Source organism: Vigna unguiculata, chromosome 8 (genome assembly GCF_037176805.1).
Source record: "Vigna unguiculata cultivar grain cowpea cultivar isolate G323 ecotype 2 chromosome 8, ASM3717680v1, whole genome shotgun sequence".
In the NCBI taxonomy this organism is placed as follows: domain Eukaryota; kingdom Viridiplantae; phylum Streptophyta; class Magnoliopsida; order Fabales; family Fabaceae; genus Vigna; species Vigna unguiculata.
The window spans coordinates 24,875,075-24,899,887 of NC_140799.1; the positions used below are offsets into that span (position 1 = coordinate 24,875,075).

The 24,813-nt window shown below is 31.8% G+C and overlaps 1 protein-coding gene and 1 pseudogene across 1 annotated transcript; one reads left to right on the forward strand and one right to left on the reverse strand.

The window, feature by feature from the left end:
- Positions 1 to 3,036: 3,036 nt before the first annotated feature.
- On the reverse strand, positions 3,037 to 4,539 carry LOC146884271 (uncharacterized; annotated as a pseudogene).
- A 3,774-nt stretch (positions 4,540 to 8,313) lies between these two features.
- LOC114195629 (glycine-rich protein) lies at positions 8,314 to 12,035 on the forward strand. Its single transcript, XM_028086156.2, has 4 exons — positions 8,314 to 8,457; positions 11,292 to 11,395; positions 11,494 to 11,671; positions 11,785 to 12,035. Exons 1-4 carry the CDS (start codon positions 8,439 to 8,441, stop codon positions 11,817 to 11,819), a joined length of 336 nt encoding a protein of 111 aa, XP_027941957.1. The 5' UTR covers positions 8,314 to 8,438; the 3' UTR covers positions 11,820 to 12,035.
- The last annotated feature ends 12,778 nt before the right edge of the window (positions 12,036 to 24,813 follow it).

A 24,813-nucleotide genomic window follows, 5' to 3' on the forward strand; every position in this document is an offset into this window, starting at 1 on the left:
TACAAGAGCATAAAGCTCTTTATCACAGGTGGAGTAGTTAAGATGACTTCCTTTAAGCTTTTCACTAAAGTATGCAATGGGGTGACCTTCTTGAAGAAGCACCGCCCCAAATCCTACATTAGAGGCATCACACTCAATCTCAAATGTCTTGGAAAAGTTAGGAAGGACTAGAAGTGGTGCATTGATCAATTTTTGTTTTAAAGTGTCAAAGGCCTTTGATTGATCAACTCCCCACTTGAATTTCACACCTTTCTTTACCAATTCATTCAAAGGGGCGGCTATAATGCTAAAACTTGGCATAAATTGTAACACCCCAATTTTGCGATGTCACGGAACGTTAGAAAATTTTTACATTTAGCGGAAAAGGAATTAACATTGAAAATATACTTAATAAAAAATTTTAATTTAATTTAAATTACATAATTCAAACCGTCACTTTGTCAAAAACTTCCAATAACATTTGCGATCAAAAGAAAATTACATAATATTTAGTATCTGATTTAAAACAACTACATATATTATAAAAACTTCTGAGTCCACCCCAACCTCTCGTCAATCTATTCCATGCCAAGATTATCTGCATTATTATGTGCTCCCGTATAACATACACATTATATGATCATCGCACATACAACAAACATACAAACAAACAAATAGGGGTAAGCTAACCATAAACAATGATATATATAAAAGAAATTCACAAATAAAACATGTCCAATAATACTCAATGTCGCATTCAAGTAACACTTAAGCATTATGATCACAATCAATCCTTGGTTTGAACACACAAACCCCAAAATCCAAACAATCATACCAAACCAAACATAGCATCACTTTCATCTAAAATCTTCAAACATAGTGATCATAATCAAGCTTTGGTTTTTCGCGGCCTCTTACCCCACAACAACATCTAGTTTCCTAGAACAGATGGTTCGATGTGTCCCACTATCGCAGCCAGACTATCTCCCTTATTCCTTAAGGAATTATGAGTAAAAACGTCGATGCATCGCACACCGGGCACTATACTTGCAACGAACCGAAATAAGGTGAAACATCTTTCCCCTCCCCACTACTTCACACAGACAAGAGGGTACAACACTCAAACCAATCCTCTACCACTGCTTCACACAAAGATGATCCCTTTCCACTGCTTCACACAGGCGAAAGAGTCTTCATTGGGTTCCTAGGTACAAAAAACCTCACACAACATTTTAATTCCACCAAGAGGTTTCAAGCCAGGCATAACACTCTCAACATGCAACACATCAGAGTTACAAATTGCCAACAAAATACATACTATCACATCATGCATGGGAAATAAAGTTCCATAACATAAACTTATCACATTATTAAATAAAACATTCACACAACAAACCCAACTAATCACATTCATTCTAACACAGGCAAAACATCATACTCAAGTAATTATCCTCAAACCACCACTTAAACTACATAACCATGCAACCCACGAAAACCAAGAAAAATCACCAATCACATAACCCATTTATTCATGTCACTCTCCCAGTGTGAATCACATCCTTGCACACCTCCATGCCTCAACATCCTCACTTACATCTCTCTCTTTTGGAAAATAACTAATTCTTATAATTTTTATCCAATCCAACTTAACAACACATTATGCAAACGATTTGGGATTTTAGAAATAAAACTACAGCTTGTGTATAACTCCAAAAAATATGTATTTATATTCAAATTAAAGATGATTGAATCAAGAATCAAATGCAACAAAAACCAACTTAATCAATAAAACAAGAGAAGAAAATAAGGTTGGCTTCCCCTACCTTGTTAGCAACCTCCAACCTACGTTCCCTTTCTTCCACAGTCTCTTCCACGGTTCCTTTCTTGTTTACTCCTCTCCTCTTTTTTTCTCACATTTTAGAAACCCTAAAACTATTATATTTCCTCCCCTAAAACAATACCTTTTAATCTATAACTAATTCATCTTAATTTTTTCTGTTAAAATCTTAGAAATAAAACCAAAAGCGGTTTTTGTTTCCTTTAGAATAAGTAGCAAACAAACTTCAAGAGAGAGAAAACTAAATAATTTTTTTCGTGGGCCCCACCAGAAAAAGAGAAAGAAAAAGAAACACAATTTAGTCATTTTAAAGCTACTTAGAATCAAACCCTTGTACGTTTGCACAACAACACCCACATCAACCACCAAGCCACATGCTTTCTCATATCATAATATGCACCAGTTGATTATATACACATATCCCCAACATTAAATATAATAATAAAATTTAAAATAAATAAAATAATAACTTACATCACTTAAATAATTATTATAAATACAACAATAACTTAAATCACTCAAACAATAATTATTTCATAATTTAATAACCTAATTAAATTAAATAAATCAACAATATTAATGAAGCCATTAATTTTTTTCCATGTTTTTCCCTTTAGTCTAATTTTTCCCAGGTCTTACACAAATCTTCTATAGAAACTAGCCAACGCATGAAAAGAGCGCACCTCATTCACATTTTTAGGTGTAGGCCACTCTTGAATGGCCACCACCTTGTCTTGGTCCACATGGACTCCATCTTTGCTAATTTTAAACCCTAGGAAGATTACATGATCCATTCCAAAGACACATTTATCCATGTTAGCATACAAGGATTGCTCCCTTAGGGTTCCTAACACTTGTTGCAAATGTTGGGCATGGTTTTTTCTAGACATACTATAGATGAGTATGTCATCAAAATAGACTACCACAAATTTTCCCAAAAAGGGTCTAAGCACATGATGCACGAGTCTCATAAAAGTGCTTGGGGAATTGGTCAATCCGAAGGGCATGATTAGCCACTCATATAACCTAAACTTGGTTTTGAAGGAGGTTTTCCATTCATCACCCTTCTTGATCCTAATTTGATTATAGCCACTTTTCAAGTCAATCTTTGAAAGTATGGTGGCTCCATGAAGTTCATCAACCAAATAATCTAATCTAGGGATGGGGTGTCTATACTTGATAGTAATGTTGTTGATGGCCCTATAATCTATGCACATTCTCTATGTCCCATCTTTCTTAGGAACTAAGATCACGGGCATAGCACAAGGACTCATACTATGTTGGACCCACCCCTTTTCTAACAAGTCATTCACTTGTTTTTGAATTTCTTTTGCCTCCTCAGGATTAGTCCTATAGGCTGGCCTATTTGGCAAAGATGATCCTTGGATGAAATCAATTTGATGTTCTATGCCTCTTAGAGGTGGAAGCCCCTTTGGAGGATCTTGGAACACATCCTTGTGGTCATCTAAAACCTTAGACAAATCTTGTGGGCAATCATGAGGCTTATGGAAAGAGGGAGAAGACTCACTAGGATAAGCTATAAGAACTTGTTTTTGAGAAAGCATTACTTTTTTAACTCCTTTCAGGGAAATTAAGGTCTTCTTGGTTTGGGCCTTGGCTTGTGCTTTCTCTTCCTTCCTCTTCTTAATCATTTGTTTTTAGTCCTCATTTACTTCTTTGGGTGAAAGGGGTAATAATGTGATCTTCTTACCTTTGAAGCTAAAAGAAAATTTGTTGGTATGACCATTATGAAAAGCTTTTTGGTCAAATTGCCATGGCCTTCCAAGAAGGATATAAGTAGCTTCCATAGGTACTAAGTCACATAAAACCTCATCTTTATAAGTCCCAATGGAGAATGTGATGAGGACTTGTTTATCAACTTTGATCTCACCATTCTCACTTAACCATGAAAGCTTGTAAGGCTTGGCATGAGGGATTTTTTCCAAGCCAAGCTTGTCAACTACCCTTGTGCTAGCCACATTGGCACAACTTCCTCCATCAATAATGAGGGAACAAGTCTTATTGTTGATTAGGCATCTTATATGAAAAATATTTTTCCTTTGATTTTCTAATTCTTTTGGCACTTGGCCCATCATGCGCCTAACCACCAATAGACCACCTTCTTGAGGTTGAATCTCATCCTCACTTGAAGAAGAAGAAGTGTGTGAAGAACTTTTGGGGGAAGAGGGAGAAGAATGTTCACTTTCCACCTCTCCTTTAGGATTCAAGAACATGTTCCTTTTTGAAGGGCAATTGGAAGCAATGTGACCAAATCCCAAACACTTAAAACATTTGATGGAACTAGTTCTTGTCTCTTAAGAAGAGTTTGTTGGTGGTTTGTCATGAATGGTTTTAGTCGAATTGTTTTTAGATGTTGAGTCTTGGGCTTTAGAAGGCATTTTTTCTTCTTTCTTGCCTTTCCAAGATTTAGAGTAGTAGTCATTGTAAGAAGTATTCTTTTTGGCCTCATTTTTCCTTTTCAATTGGTTTTCAACTTTGAGTGTCAAATGTAAAACTTTGCTAAGTGTGGAGTACTCATACAAGTAAACTACATCTTGAATCTTTCGCCTTAGCCCACTCACAAAACGAGTTACCTTTTCCAAATTTTCCACATGTCTTACTTTTTCCAACATCTCAAATCGTTGTAGTCTCATTTGCACTCTCGCCTCTCTTTCTCTAACTCTTTCGTGGAGCTCTTCTTTTTGTTGTTCTTTTTCTCTCATATCTAGCTCTTTTCTCTCTTTTAACTCTCTCTCTCTCTTGTCTTGCCTTTTCCCACATTTCCTTTAGTGTTCTTTCTTCCTTTTCACGCTCCCTTTTTGCTTGTTGCTCTCGTCTGACTTCGAGCTTTTGCCTAACACTCCACTTCACCTCTTTCAAGTATACAATGTAATCCTAGAGTTCCTGAAGAGTCATGTACTTTGCGTTTCAATTAGGATATTGATAATTTTCGTGTCCATATCCTTCACACTTGGTGCACCTAATAGCACTTGTTTTGTCGCTTGGCAATGATCCACTATCATGTTTGTGCTCCTTTCTAAGCTCCCCAAGTTTGCTATTCAGCCTGATGATTCTAGACACAATGAAGTTGATATCCTCTATCAAGGTCGAACGTGTATGGAACATTGTGGAATGCTTAAAATTGCTAATTCCTGCAATGAAGGAGAGGAAACAAGAACTAACACAAAACACAGTAAGTGGTTAGCACAAGTAATATGGATAAAATTATCAAATAGGCCTCACCACTCCTTACGTGTTTACACTCAATTTCACTTGTGTTTCACTCTTTAAGTGTATTCACTCGCTCTCAAGTTCCTGTTTAGTTCTTCAAAGAACCTCCAATCAACCTATCAAGAATTCAACATCAAAGTGAAATATGTAACGGATCTAAGCTCAACTCAGAAGGCCAAGGAAAGAAAAATCTAAGACAAAACCAAGAAAATTTGAAAACAAACTAAAAAGCACCAAAATCAAGAAATAGTTAAACCAAAAAGGAGTAAATATGTGACAAAACTAGGACTATGACAACGAGAAAAACACTTTTAAAGAGAAGAGTAATCTAAATAGTGTGTCAAGAATTGCCACTGGAAATGTGAAACAAAATACTCAAGTTAAATTATGACGATTAATTCAAACTCCCACAAGCAATACTTCCAACAATTTAACTCAAGGTACATTGTTCCACAACACGAGAATATAAGGAAATATCAAACTCAAAGGAATATGATAGACAAAAGACTCAAGCAAAGCAAAGGTGAACAAATAATGACTCTAAGTGGTATGAATAGACAAAGCTAAATGCAAAAGCATATATTAGAAAATCAACCAGAGACATGACTGAAGCACCACAATTTTGCACCGAACAACACCCAAAACAGCACCAAAAATCACCTCAATTCACGCCCACACTTGCTGTCCAAACAAGAAAGTTTCATGCCCCTCCTCAGAACCACTGATCTTTATCTTTGAATCTCCGATTCAAAGTGGCGAATCTTCCTCACTTATCTTGGACTCTCCTCCAAGTGGCGTGGTTTCCTCCCATTTTGAAAACCCCAAATCAACGTCCTCCATTTTCCCCATTCGTTCTAGGGTTCATACCCATTTTCGTTGTAGACGAATTTCACCCACAAATCCAAGACGATCCTTCATCATCCCCTTTTGATCACCAATGGTCTTCTTAGCACCAATTGAATTTCCACTCTTCTAATTCACCCTCTATTCATTTTAAAAACGAAAATTTGTTTGAGTGGCTGATAATTGCCATTCAATGACCATTATGGCCATTTTTCCAGCCTCCCTTGGTTGCCCGTTCTGTTAGGGTTTTCTCTACCCTTTCATATTCATGCCACAACTATTTTTTTCCTCCTATTACGAAAACCCGCAAATCGACGTCCTCCATTTTCCCCATTCGTTTTAGGGTTCATACCCATTTTCGTTCTAGACGAATTTCACCCACAAATTCGAGACGATCCTTCATCACCCCCTTTGATCACCAATGTCCTTCTTAGCACCCATTGAATTTCCACTCTTCTAATTCACCCTCTATTCACTTTAAAAACGAAAATTTGTTTGAGTGGCTGATAATTGTCATTCAATGACCATTATGGCTATTTTTCCAGTCTCTCTTGGCTGCCCCTTCTGTTAGGATTTTCTCTACTCTTTCATATTCATGCCACAACTAATTTTTTTTAGCAAAAAAAAGGTTAAATTTGGGTTTACCAAGGTTCAAACCCATACTATGCTCATCATCAAATCATTGCACAACCACTCAAGCAATTCATGTTTAGTGACAATTCTTATAAATATTATCCCTCCATATGATCAATCATATTATTAAAAATAATAATAAAACAAACAACACATAATTGGCATACATAAGATTAAAGGCTTCCACTAGTCGCATTTATTAATTAATTAATTTTCACGAGTCTTACATATTTCATCGAAACAGATTCATAAAATTCAAAACAAATTATCAAACAACTTTATTAATGTTTATACATAGTATAACATTTTTACTGGATCAAATGGATCATAAATCAAACCCAAAAAAATATAATATGAAAAGAAAAAAAAAATGGTTGTCGATGACATCCATTGAAATTATATTGCGGATGTCGACATCCACACTAAACTTTTTAATTAACATCGTTTTTCAATTTTATTTCATCATAAGAGATTCACAAAATTCAAAAAAAATTATCAAACAACTATATTAACATTAATAGATACTATAGCATTTTCACTAGATCAGATGGATCATAAATCAAACCCCACAAAATTAATTATGAAAAGAAAAAAAAAAAGGTTGTCGATGTCTACATCCGCAACACACCTATGACATTCGTTGAAATTGTATTGCGAATGTCGACATCCGTAATACACTTTTTAATTAACATCATATTTTAATTTTTTATAATCAAAACATATTCATATAATTCAAAAAAAAATTATCAAACAACTATATTAATGTTTATACATACTATAGAATTTGTACTAGATCAGATGGATCACAAATCAAACCAAAAAATTAAATATAAAAAAAAATTAAAAAAAAATAGTTTGCAGATGTCCACATCCACAACACAAACTGAAATTCAATTACGGATGTCTACATCCGCAATACACTATCTATTAACATATTTTTTATTTTTTTAATGAAGTCAAATTTATATAATTAAAAAAATTAGCAAATCACTAAATTAATTATTATACATATTACGGTATGATGAATGGATAAAATAGATCAACAATCAATAAAAAAATTATATATGAAAATTTAAAAGAAAAATATGTTGCGGATGTCGATATTCACAAACAAACTAAAATACTATTGTGGATGTCGACATCTATTATAACAATTAATATTTCATATATCAACTCAAGTAATAACAAACAAATATCAGTAATAACCAACATCATCCCAAGATTATTTACCACCATTTATAGCAATAACCAACATCGTTCCAAGATTATTTACCACCATTTATTAAAATAAGATGCATTGATGGGGATATGAATATTAACTTGTGAAAGAGAAGACCTTTGAAAGAAGAGCAAGAAGAGCACTGAGACGAGACACTCAGGACCACAGTTCCTGTCCTACTGTTGATAAAGCTGGACCATGGAGAAAGATCAACGAAAACATTTGGAGGAAATGGGAGATCAAAGACGAAACGGGAAGAATTTTGAAGGTGTAACAATTTGGAGGTGGAAGCTCTCTCTGAGACCGAAGAAGTAAGAAACACAGTGCAGTAAATTTTTGTAATTACTTTCAAACACTAAAGTAGGTAAGGATAGAATGAGTAAATAATACTAATATTAGGGGTAGAGGAGAAAGGGTGGGGTACCTGGAGAAGCCTCCTAAATGGCCCTCCCGGTTGGCAGACTATTTGGGCCCAGCCCGCTGGCTAACACATTTTGGGCCTCGCCACCTGTTTTTATTGTTAACCAATGAAAATACGACACGTATGAAAAATTACGTAGGGTCTAGAATTGACTCCGACTCTAGAGAGCGTTGAAATTGACATTGTTATATATAATAATAATATACCAGTAATAAACCGTAAGATCAAATTGGAACCCAATTTTCCTTTTCCGTTCAACTGCATCGATATTCTCCATGGCTTACGTTGAGCGAGGTACCTTCCTCTTCTCAATTCTTATCCACATCAATTTCCTTTTCTGATTTATTTTTTTATTTCCCTATTACCGTTTATGTTCAGTTTCTGATTCATTATTTGGATTTGTGGAACCTATAATCTGTTCTTAGTTCCGATCTTTCCTTTTTAACTATGTTTTAGGTTTTGAAATAGGTTCCGAATTCTGAAATTTTGGAATTCCTTACATTCGATGATTGCTGACAATCTTATATCTTTTTTTTTTTTTTTTTCTGATTTAACATCAAACATGTTTATCCCGGAGTTCCTTGATTTTCCAGTTTTGAGGTTATTGAGCAACATATTATTATTATTATTATTATTATTATTATTATTCTCGAATCTCGAACAGTGTTGATTTAATATTCATCTAAAATGTTAGAACTTAGAAACATATCCTTATATAGTCGATAAAATTAAATATCTGCTTATGAAGACCACCCTCTCAAATTCATCTCTGGAAATACCCTTTAGTTTCACACCTGAGTCCTTGTTGATTAAACTCTACAAAGTACACAAACAGTATCACCTTCCATTGATGGTGGCGTAGTAATCATAGTGTCTGGTATGAACACAGTTAGTTTTGTATAGAATGGTTGATTATAAGGAACTAAATTGCTGAAACAAACAAGTATAACAGGAATCTACCATTTTCTCATGTTTGTTTCTGTATATTCAATCCATCCTTGCTTGTGAAATGTGACATGTTAGTTTGTTAGATGTTTTCACTAAAATTTGTTGATATTTATATTCTTCAGTAGCATATCCATACCTTTAAATTTAAAAAAAATGCTCGATTCTATGTTTTCATGCAAAATAGTTGTCCAGTTTTCTCTGAAGTGCTGATGGAGCTCAACTATCCATGAGGGATCGTGAGCAGTGTTTTTCATTTTCTTGTTTTCTGTCACTTTAGCTCCAATGTAACTAGTAACGTTAGCAATATTGTATCTGTTACTGAGGTGGTTGTTATAATAAAAGTGAAGACTAATTAGTGGAGTTGCTGGAGTGAATAATAGTTACTACCATTTACCATTTAGAGGAGGTTCTTTGGTGTTATTGTTGGTAAATCAAGGGTGTGTCATTTCAATTTGGATCAATTTCTTTTTATCTGTTTCAAGGGCATTGGTGAATCATGAGCTTCTCTTTTTCAATTACATAGTTGTCCAGTGCGAAGAATGATTCCTCATCTTCTCATTCTTTTATATATTTGTTATTTAGAAATTTTGTTGGATGAAATTATGGAGATGTGTTGTAATTCTAAATGGCATAATTATTGTTCATGAACTCATATTTTGTATTGACTAGAGAAAAGGTCTACTAATAATATATAAATAGGTAGAATTATTACCTTATTAAGTCAATTTGTGAGATTCAGGTAGGCTTAAATTCCACTTGCTTAAAATGATATCATAGCTCAGAGCCTATCTTTGTCAAGTTTGTTAGGCCTATTGTATTATCCATTATCTGGTTCCCTTCCGTCCCACTTTGAGATGTACAATATTTGGTGTGAAGAGGTGTTGAAGAGTTCACACCGATTAAAGATAAGGTCAAATCGCAATAATATATAGATGGGTGCAAATTTCAAGCATGTTTGAGGGTTGTGCTAGGCTTAAATTCTACTTTCTTGAGAATTATGTTATGTTTTATTGCAAAACATGAGTTATCCAATTAATAAACTATTTTTATACATTAACGTATGAGGTAAATAAAACTTTGATAGTTATACTGATGAGGTACAAATCAGTCCTTTTCTTTTTCACCGGGTACATATATTTAAGGATAGAAGTAAAAGATTTTGATATTTCTCCCTTTCCATTTCTGGCTTGTAGATCTTAATTTTACCTCTGTTTTTATTTCCGTATTTTATTTTTCATTCCTCCCTTTCTCATTTTGGTTTTCTCCAGTGCAATGCTGCTGGAAAGTGAAGAATTAAGTAAGAACAATACAAAGACTGCTGTAATATTTTCATAATTATCCTAAATGCCTGTGACTGCAACCTCCTTTGAATTGCCAATTTTGTAGTTGAGTTATTGGTCAACTTGATAAATAGGAATTGGATGGTAAAGTTATGGGCAAAATTCCTAGTGAAATGTTGTTACGGGTAACTTTGTCTAACATCTTTTAAGGATAACAACCCAAAATAAGCTCTGGACTAACATTAAGGCTACTAGATATGATATGGTTCCTTTAAAACTAAATATCTGGAATATTGTTGTACTGCTTTTTATTGCGTAGACAGATTTTTTGGCTTGTGTGATGGTGGATCAAAAAATAGGAGCAGGATCCAAAGACTTCTAAATATAGCTTCTCTAAAAGATCATATTAAAAAGAATTCATTAAAATTTTGTAAGTTATTTTTTTTGTCTCAAAATTCTGTTGGTTTAACTTTTTCTTTTAGGGTTACATCCCAAAGTAAGCTCTGGACTGACATTACTTAAGGCTACTAGCTATTATCTGGTTCTTTTAAAACTAAATGTCTGGAATATTATTGTACTGCTTTTTAATGCGTAGACAGTCTTTTGGTTTGTGTGGTGGATCGAAAAGAAATCTGTTGTAGGCCTTATTTGGATAAGTGAACGCTTTTAGGGCAAAGAACTATGGAATTAAAATGAATTGCATTTACATACTCTAAAATCAACTTATACACTTCAACTTGAAAGTTGAGGTGTACATGTTGATTTTGTTTGAATCGTTTTGCCTTTTATTTTATTGCAAACCTCTTCCAAATCAGGACTTGGAGAATTTCATTCTTTACACTGAAATGATTATATGCCTTGATATTGATTCATTTCGGGAGGTTGATGCATTTTGTGCAGGTGTTGTGAAATCAAAGCGGTCAATATGGCGGCTTAATACAATCACAGATTTCTTATGGGCCATTATTAACTTCATTGGCGTGTTTTTTACAACAATGTTCTCGGTAACTTTTACATGTTTCTTGATTTACAGAAAAGAAATTTAAGGAATATGTGGTTATTGTGTACAATTCGCGTGTGCTCATGATGTTTCCCTCTTTAGATGGAAAAATCAGATGCCTATAGAAAAGGTGCTGTTGGTAAAAAATGGGATGGTGGTGCTCCTGGAGGAGGCCCTGGTGGCGGTGGTGGTGGCGGACCATATGGTGGTGGTCCAGGAGGCCCTCGTGGGGGTCTTGACAATGTCCGTGGTCTAGATAGTATAAGGGGACGTGATCATAGTAAGTTTATTACTGTCTACATTGGTTTCAATCTTTATCTATTTAAATATTTAGTTTTCGTTTGCTAATGATTTCTTCTGTGTTGGGTTTTTTTTATCCCATTGCACTTCCAGATTCACTTCCTGCCTGTGGCTCCTGCTGTGGTTAAGTGTTAGAGATCCATTTTGTCTATATATGCCTTGTATGTTACTGTTGGTATCTGATGTTGAACTGGTGTAATATGTAAAAATCGATAAGAGTTTCAAGCTTTATATTTGGGCATAGGCCAAAATAACAGAGTTGTACTTTATTGTTGAATGTTAATAGTTTTCATATGACCGACCAATGACTAGAAACATATATACCTTTGCAGAACTTTTCTTAAGATCTGAGCTTGGTTATGGCTTAAAGATGCTACACTTTTGTCTTTGTTTGTAAAATAATGCACATGGTTTTCACAATTTAAGTAAAACTAGACTTGTTTGCACGATTTTCTTTTTAAATACGTATAAAAAGTTGAAATTGAATTTTCTATTAATTTATATCCAGTTAACAGAAGTTTTTCGTGTGATTTTTTTAGAAGTTTTACTTTTAACTTATATAGAAGTTATTTTGGTTAATACAAACGTTATAAAATTTTTTCAATTATTTCTTAAAGTGCTTATGACAGTTTCTTGAAACAGCTTTATGTAACCTAATATAACTGACTTCTGATAAAGCTAACAGAATTGTATGTAATTGTTTCAACTTGTTTTAGAAAATAACCAGGTCTTACGAGTCTCTGTTTTTTTTTTTTTTTTTAATTACGTGTTAAGAAAAATAAAAAATATTTATTATAATTAAAAAAATATATTTAACCTTATTAAGTGTTATGATTACATTTATTTATAAATATAATATTTAAGTTTAGAATTATAAGAAAGTTAAATTTAAATTTTGTGTATATTTTATATTATTAATAATAATTTTACTATAGATAAGTAGTATTTTTTTAATATTGATTTCTTAAAATTAATGTAGTAGATGTAGTAGATTGTATATTTTGAATTGACCTTAGTAATTATTTATAATATTTTCTTAATTTATTTGTGATTATTGTGAAGAAAGACATTAATTGATGAAATGGTGAAAGTAAGATATTTGAGTTTATTTTTTATAATATTTTTAATTAATTATTATTGTGTGGTTAGGGTCATTTTTTCTTTTCTTTTTAATTTGTAGTAAAAATATTAATGTAATTATTATTATATTTAAATAAATAATAAATTTACATAATTATATTTAACCATTATACTTATGTATAATTATTAATAAATGTTTTAAAAAATTGATAACATACAAAAATAATTATAATTATTTTTTAATAAAATAATTAAAAATAAATAATATTATTTTAATATTCCTAATACCAACACTAATATAATAACAATATAATAATAATAATAATAATAATAAAGTAATAGTAATAATAATAATAAATATTAATTAATACTAATAATAGTAATATATTATTAGTTACTATAAAAAAATAATATATTGTACGATTAAAATTTATAATTAAACTTTGAAATTATATATTATATTAAAATAAAATGAATATATACGAGTTAAAATAAAATTTAGATATATTATACATTATAAATCTCGTATAAAATAAATACAAAATAAATTTGATGTTAAAATCAGTTGAAAGAATTATAAATATAAAACTTAAATTAATATTTAAAATGTAAATATAAAATTAATATTTAAAATGAAATTTGACAACTATTTTATTAATAAGATTTTGGTATCTCAGCAACGTCAATATGGAACAAATAAAATTATTAATAAGAGTATCTTGCAATATCAATAATAATAATAATAATGTTATTAGTTATATTAATTCTAGAAATAATAATATTAATAATAGTAATAATTTTATTTTGTTTTAATTTGTCTTAAGAAAATAAATATAATTATTGTTATAGGTAACTTTTATAATAAATTAATTAAAAATAAGTTATAGAAATGATTCATTAATAAGTGAATTATAACTTCTCTATGACTTGACGTAAAATATATTCAGAATAAAAAAAAAAACATAAACCAAAATATGGATCTTATTCCCTTTCTACTCATTCATTAATAAAGAATTAACGGAAATTCAAAAATAGAAGAGCACTACATTTCTATAGTAGATGGTTTCAAACCAAATTACACTGCAATTATCATAACGCAAATCCAAAAACTCATAATTACATGGGTAATAAAATAGTAGGTTCAATACTTTTTTTCCCCTTAGTTTGATTGAATTATGTATGAAGAACCGATATGAAAAATTATTTTTACATAATAATTACATGTGTAGTTATTACAGTATAATTTTTCTAATGGATTAGGTTGAGTGTTTTTTTTTTTCTTCAAATTCCATTCAACCTGAGTTTTGTGAGGAATTATATAATTTGAATGGAATTATTTTATTTTTTACTAATATATAATAAAAAAGATGAATGTTTGTTGTTCATATATATATATATATATATATATATATATATATATATATATATATATATATATATATATATATATATCACTTTTAATGAACGGTTGATTAATTAAAATCATCTCGTACAACTTTGAAAGTTTGATAAACAATTTTAATATATTTAACATCATCAATTCAATATATTTATTTTTTGAGGTCGAAGAAACATAGATGGTTACATATAAAACCATTCCCCTATCTTCACCCAACAATTAAAACATTTTGGGATGTTCACAACATTGGCATCAAATTCTCTATGATTACAGGGTCTTGAGCTTAATATTTGCCAATGTGATTCTTTTAATATTGAACTCAATGGGTAGGAATCCTGTTCTAGCATAAAAGACTTTTGCATAAGGGTGCATGTTAGAGATGCAATGCATGGCTTCACTAAACTGCTTGAAGCTTTTGATGCAAGTTGATATTCACCTGAGGCATGTAAACCACTGTCAATACTTAAATAATATAGTTCACTAGTAAAATTACAAAACCAAGTGTACTGTACGTCCCATCGGTCAATCGGTCAAACGAACAAACCACGTAGCACGTTAAAAGACTATCGGTCGAACGGCTCGTGAGTACACTGTAGGACCATCAGTCAAACGAACAAACCACGTAGCATCGTTAAAAGACTATCGGTCGAACGGCTGATGAACAAACTGTAGGATCATCGGTCAAACGGTTAAACAAATAAGTCAAAAGCCAACCACGTTCATGCCCATCGGTCCATCGGTAACACCTAATCGAGTGACTCGGACCCCTAATGGCACATCGGTCGATCGGACAAGCACGAATAGCACCTAACCATAACAAAGGGCAATCAATGAACCAACCGTCGGTTGATCAATCTCTAGACTTGCGTAGTCTTTCACATGCGTCCGTCGGTCGATCAGCCATACACAAATCGTTCACTTGTTAAAAATGAAGTATAACTAACCTAGTCAAGCGGCCATCGGTCGCACGGTCAAATAACCAGTCAATCGGGTTAATTAACGTTAAACGAGTCAGTAATCTTGATTAAAGGATCATTGGGCCGTGATTAAGGAACCTTAATCACAGGCCCACACCGAAAACTATAAATAGGGCCCAAAGGTAGGTTGGTGAGCATCTTAAATTCGCATTTATTACAGTAGCTGTACTGACACACCGATCGGTTCTTTACTGACTTAAGCATCGGAGCCCTTTAGACAGGTACCCCCGATCGTCATCCCAGCCGATCGAGTTAAGGAGTGGATTTTCTTGGAGAAGTTATCGTTGTAGTGGGAAGTAGAGTAAGCTTGAAGAGGCTCTTTAGTAGGCTCTTGGTCCCTACACCCGAAACACCAAGGAAATCAATATGTTTCTAACTCCTAATTTTGTAGTAGAGGTTGATATTTCATACCTAAAGTTAGCTGAGACATGCAACGCCATAAATAAAGCATGAAAGCAAATTATGCTTTACATAGAGCATATACATACACACATATATTAGCCATATACATTAAAAAATACATATTTTTTTGGAATAGAGGTGAACAGAAAAATCAACAGCTCAAGAAAATAAGATCAATGAACCTGCAATGTGCATGCAATTTGGTACCAAACTTATTTGTGATCTCCTTGAACATCATGAAGATCTTTCATTAACAATAACACTTGGCAGATACTTTGTCACGTGGCGATACCTTGCCACGTGTCATTAACAATGTCACGTGTTACATCAAGAATTTGACATGTGGCATTTTTAAAAAAAATAAATAAATAAAAAATTTAAAAATAAAAAAAATAAAAAAAATTAAAGGCTGACATGTGGCAAGGTACTTAACGGCGTTTGCGAAAACTTAACGAAAGGTACTACATTGTGCACATTACGAATTTGAATACTAGGTTGAGACAAACTTAAAAGTAGGTACCATTTTAAATTTTTGGAATCAAACTAGGGGCGCTTCTCCCTGCACCTCCAACGGTTCTTCTGTACCCCCAAAATTTACTATTATACCCTTATTTAACATATAGGTGAAAATGGGTAGGGACGTAGTAAATTTCATTTACTGCGTCGCCAACTTCTCTGCACTCTCTGCACCCCCAAAACGATACTATTTCATTTAAAATTTTCTCACTCTCATTCTCTGTTTGATTCTCGTGTGGTCCCTGAGGACCCTGAGTTTTAATTTTTCTGTGCTTCATTCTCCGTTTAGCTTACCTTTTTTTGTTTTTCTGTTTATGATGTGAAACGGAATTCGTATTCCATTTCGGAAACTATGAAACAGCTTCCACATTCCGTTTCAAAAAAATAACACGGAATCTTTCATGAAACGCATCCTGGCATCCGTTTCAAACATTTACGAAACAGATTACGTAAGCTGTTTCGCGAAAAAAGTTAAAATTTATAGGAAACGGAATACGAATTCTGTTTCATAAAATTGTGAAACGGATTTTGTCAAAAAAATTTGAATTTTCTTTTTGAAACGGATTACAGAATCCGTTTCACAATTTTATGAAACAGAATTCGTATTCCGTTTCCTATAGATTTTAAATTTTTTCGCAATTAAAGTCCAAGCAAAAGTGGCTCAAGAATCTTGCTTCTTACATGGCAATGGAAAGCTAGTGTTTCCTACTGTCCACCAACTTCTGCCCTCCATTCATAACAAAATTACACCCCACCCCATTACTTTTAAACCTTACTCTTTGCACCCTTTTAAACCCCACTCCATACAGTGCTGCTCGCTCATCAGTGATGTTGTGTCTCTTCTTCAATTTCTTTGACACAAAATACATAGCTGCAGCCCCACCATACTTTGCCACTAACCTCTCAGAAAAACTGAAATTTCCTGCATGTCGAAGGAAACATAAAATTGTTTACAAAGCATCACACGATAGACTTCAGGATAAAAAGAAATTAAGGTTAAATAGGAGAGTGAGAAGGAAGGTTAGCAACAGTGAGGTGGAGGAATAATTAAAATAATAATGCTTGAAAGGCTTGATAAGCATTGACTTACAAAAGGCATACAACTAGTGTATATTTCAATAATAATTGAATTAAAGTTTCCCCTCCCTCCCTCCATTGGTGTGCCTCAAATAAGTGTCACTATTTATAGACATGCGAGTAAAATTTAATAAGGAATACTTAAATTTGAAGAAGAAAAATAGTTTGATGGATCAATAGGTCTGTTTACTGTCATGCATTAATAGGTTCAGGTTATTATCCATTCCATTGTACATATAATAATAGGAAGAGTTTGAAGAGTTTGTTTTCAACTTGTCACCTTCTCAAGTGCTCTACCAGTTAATCGGTCAAAAAAACGGATTTCAAATTTCGTTTTCCTATTTTACTAAACGGAATTCGTATTCCGTTTCTCAAAAATGTCTAATTTTTCACGCTAAAACGGATTTCACGAAAAAAAAAACGAAAAAAAACACCAAAGGAGAGATGGTTATTATGGTGAACATGTAGTTTCATGCAAGTATTGCCCAAATCAAAACTGTTTTCCCAAAGGAGGTAAGTCTTCTATCCTCTTTTTTTCGCTTTCCCTCTATTTTATCCCACAATTACGACCAAATTAGCACAACAAATTGAGTGCAGTCTGGGAACCTATGCAACTGGACCCACCCATTGTTACTCCCATTCACTCATTTTCCATGTCCACCCACCAACTTACCGATCTACACTTCACTTTTTCTTTATAAGGATTTTGTCAGGCAGTGTTCTGTTTAGATAAATGAAATCTGAAGGTTCATAGAAGTAGGTAGTTGGTTAATTTTGTATGTAGATTTAAATAACATGGAAGAATGTAGGGTGAAAAAGTGATGAGCGGTGATATGGTTTGGTGGGTGGGGTTAGCGAATGGAAGGGGATGGAGGCTAGAGATGGCAAATAAACCCGTCCCCGTGGGTATTGCCCGAACCCGTCCCCGTTTTGACGGGAAATCCCCGCATTGACTGGGTATGGGTATGGGTATGGGGAATCCCCGACTTTTTCAGTTGGGTATGGGGATGGGTATGGGGATGTACATATACCCGCCATAATACCCGTTTCCGCCATATCTCCATTCTCGTTTAAATTATTAAAATATTCACAATTAATCAAGTAACCCCTATATATATATATTTTTTTTTTTTCTATTTTTTATTTCTTTTAATTATTTCATTTGTCATGAAACTCATTCTCATCTCCAATATATTTTTTATCTTATCATAACCTTTATGTAATTATGTTAAAATGATGTATGTTAATTAAAAAAAAATTATGCCTCACATTTGAATATTTATATTATTTTTTAATATTTTTATTTATTATAAATTTTTCTTTCACATGAGAATGTTTATACTCTCAATTTAAGATAATATAAAAAAAATTCTTTACTTATTATTATTATTAATTTTTGTTTAATTTGAAGAACTCTTTTGTTTCATTAAAATAATTTTCGTTATTTTTCAACCATTAATTATATGTTAATATTTGAAAAGTTTTCTTAATTCTCTAAGATATTTTTCGTCTTATCATACCTTAGTTATACATTTGATTTCCTTTGTGTGATTTTTTTCGATAGTCTCTCAAATTATTTCTAAAACACACATTTGTTAGTTTTTTAATATTTTTATTTATTTTTTTTATTTTCATCATGTAGAATAATATTTCGATATATTCTATCTAATTATTTTTTATTTTATAACTCATTATGATTAATAATGTAATTTTTTCACTTTAAATTCTGTTTGAAGTGGTTAAAATTTTATATATATATATATATATATATATATATATATATATATAATGATATTTAGGAATAGTATATGATAATTCACTACAAGAAAAACATGAAATGGTGATTGATTTAGTCAGTAACCCATATCAGTCACTATTTTTCGTCATTGGTGGTAGTAGTTGATTTATTGTCTGAATCAATGACTAAATTAGTGACCGATTCAATGATCGAATCTGTACTTGATTTAGTGACCAATTTAATTACTAATTTATATGTAATTTAATGACAAATTTTTTGGTCACTAATGATATTTCTATTTAATTTTAACCACTTCAAACATAATTTAATAATTAGTTCTGTAAGGTATTTTTCATTTTATCATACCTTAATTATACATTTGATTTCCTTTGTGCGATTTCTTTCGATAGTCTCTCAAATTATTTCTAAAACACACATTTGTTAGTCTTTTAATATTTTTATTTATTGTTTATTTTCATCATGTAGAATAATATTTCGATATATTCTATCTAATTATTTGTTATTTTATAACTCACTATTAATCATACTGTAATTTTTTCCACTTTAATTGTATAAATAACTTTTATTTACTACAATATAAAAATTTAATGTAATTGCTATGAATATTTTTTTGTCACTATCCAACATATATTGAAGTTCAAAAGATACAAAATCTATGTCAAAATTTTATTATTATGTTTATTATTTGTTCTTTGTGTCATTTTGATCAAGTGATGTATTATAACTTTTATTAGTGTATAAAAAAGAGATTCATTATAATTTAAAAAATTGAAGTAAACAAACATTTAAAATATATTTTAATTTGAATATTTGTTTTCCTTTTATTATTATGTTTATTATTTATTCTTTGTGTCATTTTGATCAAGTGATATATTATAACTTTTATTAGTGTATAAAAAAGATATTCATTAGAATTTAAAAAATTGAAGTAAACAAACATTTAAAATATATTTTAATTTAAATATTTGTTTTCCTTTTATATTTTTTTGAAATATTTTTTAATTTTATCAACTAAGTTCATCAATGTTGTAGTTTGCAAATTTAACAAATGTTTTGGTTCACATGAAATTTTATTTGGTATTCTAATATAAAATGTAAACAATTATAATTTATTTTAAGGTATTTGGCATCGAAGAAAATCCTCCTAATATTGAATATTTCATGATATTATGTTTTCTTTACCGTAATTTTTTTTCTTTTATAAAAATTAATATTGAAGTAGTTAGAACACGGGTACGGGTATGGGTACGAGATTATACCCGTTACCCGGTGGGGATGGGGATGGGAAAAAAGTTTGATACCCGTTGGGTTTGGGTATGGGGATGGGGATGAATTTTTTATGCGGGGATGGGTATGGGATAGCGAAACCCGTCCCCGCCCCGCCCCGTTGCCATCCCTAATGGAGGCCACGTGAGGTGATCGAAAGTCACAGGCATGAAAACAAAAGGAATATGCAAAACACACACCGAAACGGATTTCACACTCCATTTTGGTGAAAAACAAAAAAAAACACCAAAACGGATTCTATATTCCGTTTCAGCCTTCTACGAGACGGATTCCAGAATCCGTTTCAGTAAAAAACAAAAAAAAAGAAACGGATTGTGTGTTCCGTTTTAGCCTTCTGCTCCGTTTTGGAGAAAAAAAAGGATGCTTGTTACGAAAAAAAAAAAGCTTCACACAGCTAGGTCAAAGATTCTTCCGTTGGGGGGTGAGGGAATCTGATTCCTTTCATTGCTTTATTGAGGTGCATAGGGTGCGGTAAAAAAAGAGAGAGTTAGTATTTGGAGGTGTAGGGAGAAGTCCCCTCAAACTAGATATGATCCAAGTAATTAAGCCTTGTTTATTTGGAGCAACTTTTCTCGGACTGTGCAACAAACTTCATTGATCTACATCAGTATTTTTTTTTTCTTGAGTCATGAGTGAAGCTACGTTGAATTTTGGGCCATTTCTTGCTGCACCTCCATAAAACTTAATTTCCAAAATATTTTTCATTGAAGTTAGGTTTAAACCCTTAACCCTATCCCCTCACCCTCCACAGTTTCCACTGTTTCATCGTGCCCCCGCATTCAAGCCCGCATCTTCTACATTTAAGTTTTCTACTTCCGCTCTTACATTCAAGCTTTCTCACTCCTTTCACACGAAAAGTGCAACATCCACATTTGTCATTCTTCTGATTGCACAATAAAATATATTCCCAAATTAATATAATATTATTATTATCATTATTTGATGTTATTGTCATTAGTATTATTATATTATTATTGTTCTTAATAGTATTTATGGTTAATAATAATAATAATAATAATAATAAAATATAAATATATTCTATTTACTGTCTAAATTAATTTTATTTATTAATAAAATGATATTTTATACTATTAAGAATAATTTAAATTAAGAATAATTTAAAATTTTTAATGGCAATATCATAATTCTCTTATTAAATGTAATTAATATTATATGAGAGTATTTTGAGATTATTCTCATATTAATATTTTTTATTTATTGTCTAGATTCATTGTATTGTACTTTAGTAAAGTATTTCTCTAATATTATTACTAGTGTGCGTATATGTGTTCCATTTTTTTTATTCTTGCAAAAATTTATTAAACTATAAAATATATTTTATTAAAAGCAATTATGAAAAAAAATAATTTTTATAATATTTATTATTAAATAAAATTTTATTCTAAAAAATTATTTGAATTTAAAAAAGTAATTATTAAAAAAATAAAATTGTAAAATAATTATTTAATTTATAAAATAACTAGATTTAAATTAACCTTTATTGAAAAGGTATAAATAAAAGTATAATTATTTTAATTTAAAATAACGATTATTTAAAGAACAAGATTCGAAAAAATATTTACAATCAAGAAATACATTTTTTATATATAGGTATAGATGATTAATTTTAATATAATGTATATTTTAAAATGCATTTAGGATTGGATAACTCGGAAAAAATTACTTTTAACGAGGAAAAATCTCAAATTATTATGTTTTACGGAGGTGTTAGAAGTTGTAAATACAATATAAGAAAATTCATTATCACCTCCATGAACAAGGATTCATTACACTACTAAAATTTCATATTTCCTACTAATTTTGTTTTGATTTTTTTTGTGTAGAAAATACTTATAAAGTTTGTTATGAAAAAAAAAATTTGTTGGAAATTGTTGCCAATATTTTTGCAAAATATTTTGTATAAAACACTTTTCACAACAAATTTTGTAGGAAAAACTTACGAATTTTATAATTTTGTAGGAAATAATTACCCACGAAAGAATTACATGCCAATTAAGATTCTTAAAAAAATAGTAGAAAAAAAGTCTTGCAAATTTTTTTAACAAATTTGCAAGAAAAATCCCATGTAATACGAGAATTTTTAGTAGTACTAGGAGCAACCACCATGTTGTTCCTATTTTTCAAAGAGAATTTATGTTGTTTTTGATGTGATAAAACCTTTTTGTGACCTAAAAAACTCAGTCAAACCAATTTCCCCTAAAAAAATGCAATATAGGAAGAACCTTGGGAATCAAATCGTGGACATGGATAAAGTTAAATGCAATATTTTTGCTTGAATTGTGGTGAGGAAATTTATTCAAAATCAACACTTAAAAACAGAAAATTCAAGATTATCAAATGCATAAAAATGCTATGAACTATGCATGGATGCATGACTTGTATCGCACAAAATGGTAGGAAATGATAAATTATCTAATCCTAAATGCTCAAAACATGTTTAATTATCAAAACTAGGCTAATGTAATGATTAAATTGGTCCAAATCTGCCCAAAATCAAGAACATGTTCATGAGCAAAGTGCATGGTAACCTCGAATTAGGATCTTTTGATGATGTAATTGAAAATGTAATGATGCAGAATGATTATAATTGATTTCAATTGCATTTAGAAACTAGAATCACTCAATTTGGTGCACTACACACAAAGTTCCCAATTTCATGAGCCCTAATTCCCAAATTTGAGCAGAAATCTGCCCAAAATTAAGAACATGTTCATGAGCAAAGTGCATGGTAACCTCGAATTGGGATCTTTTGATGATGTAATTGAAAATGTAATGATGCAGAATGATTATAATTGATTTCAATTGCATTTAGAAACTAGAATCACTCAATTTGGTGCACTACACACAAAGTTCCCAATTTCATGAACCCTAATTCCCAAATTTGAGCAGAAACGCGATGTCAATTGATTTGACCAACTCGTGCCATGAAAATGCAATTAAAAGTGCAAACAGCTTCGTCATGATGCTATGAATGAAACTCCCAAACCAATTTGCACCAAAAATCATTGAAATGGCGTAATTATAAGATTATGTAGAAATGCAAATGATTGAGATGGAGAAATTTGAAATCGAAGATCATGGAGGGAAATGCGAAATTGATGATTCAAATCACGTGGGTAACATCCAAGGATGATGAATGAAGCTCAAGAACAAATAAAAAAGCTCAAGTCACACAAAATTCAAATGGAACCATGCATCCGCGTTGAACGTAAACGGGAAAATTGTAGAGAAACATGAATTGATGAAATGGTGATGGAATTGGGTGTGTGATTATTCAAATAGCTTGGGAATCATCCCAAAAGTGTACACGAATTTACAGAACTTAAAATGATTGAGAAATGAGTGAGAATTTCAATGGAATAACAACTAAGGTGTGTGAACGTGAAAATTGTGTAGAATGTGGGTTTTGGTGATTTGATGCTGGAAACTTAAAATTAAGCTTGAAAATAGTTAAAGAAACTTAAAAGTGATGTGTGTGAGGTGGTGGAATGAAAAGAAATTCGAAATTATAGTAAAAGTGCAAAGAAGTGGAGAAATATGAGTGAAATGAGCTTGGCTACTACCATTGGTCTTGAATCCAACCTATTCATCTTGTTTACTCCTAAACAATGATGTATAGAGGCCTTTTGGACACACCAATTCGTAGGCCTAGTTCCAGAACCTAGATTTGGTAAGGTAGGGTGGATTTCAAGCTCAAAAAGTGGTAGCCAAGGTGATGGTTTAATGGAAAATGATGATAACATTATTAAATCATAGACTAAATGAACAGTACTAAAATTTTCATTCATTCAAGCTCAAATCTAGATTAAAATACAAAAAATGAGTACAAGGAGTTGGCCCAACCTTCCTCTCACCAAGGCTTGAGCCATCCAAGCTTCCAAAGGCAAAAATGAGGTGAAAATGAGTGATTTTAGGGGGGATTTTAGGTCTGTTGCATTAGGTGTTGTGTTGATGTCAAAAACCAGTCTCCATGGTCCCAAGAATATGCAAAAAACTGTCCTGGAATGTTCTTAGGTCGTCCCCTTATGCCACCTCACCAAAACTACCCTAAAACTTACCATACACTAAGCCACCACTCACCAAATGAGCCCAAACTTCAAAGTGCAGTCCCCTCTCTAATTTTTTCAATCCCAAGGCCCAAACCAGTCACAATTAGTGTCCTAAAGTGCTTCAATTGATTGTCTCTTGATTTGGGGTCTAAATGGCAAAAGTCAACTCTAAGGTCAAACATGCACTTTTGTACACTTCTTGCTTTTTCAAAGCGCAAGCCCCTCTCATATTTTTGGCAATCCCAAGGCCCAAACCTGTCACATTTAGTGTCCCAAAGTGCCTCCAAATGGTTGGCTCTTTATTTGGGGTCCCAATGGCAAAAGTCAACTCTAAGGTAAAACTTGCCACTTTTGCACACTTCATGCTTTGCTACCAACTTGACCTTGCTGTTATATGAACTTCTAGGCCTTCAAATCTTCAATTAAACCTTGCCAAAGGATAAAGGAGTTGAAAATTGATCAAAAGCTCAAGTGTAAGGATTAGCTCTACCTAAACACTATTTGAACAACTAAGCTAAAATGACCTAAAACATGAAAATTAAGAGTTTTGCTCAA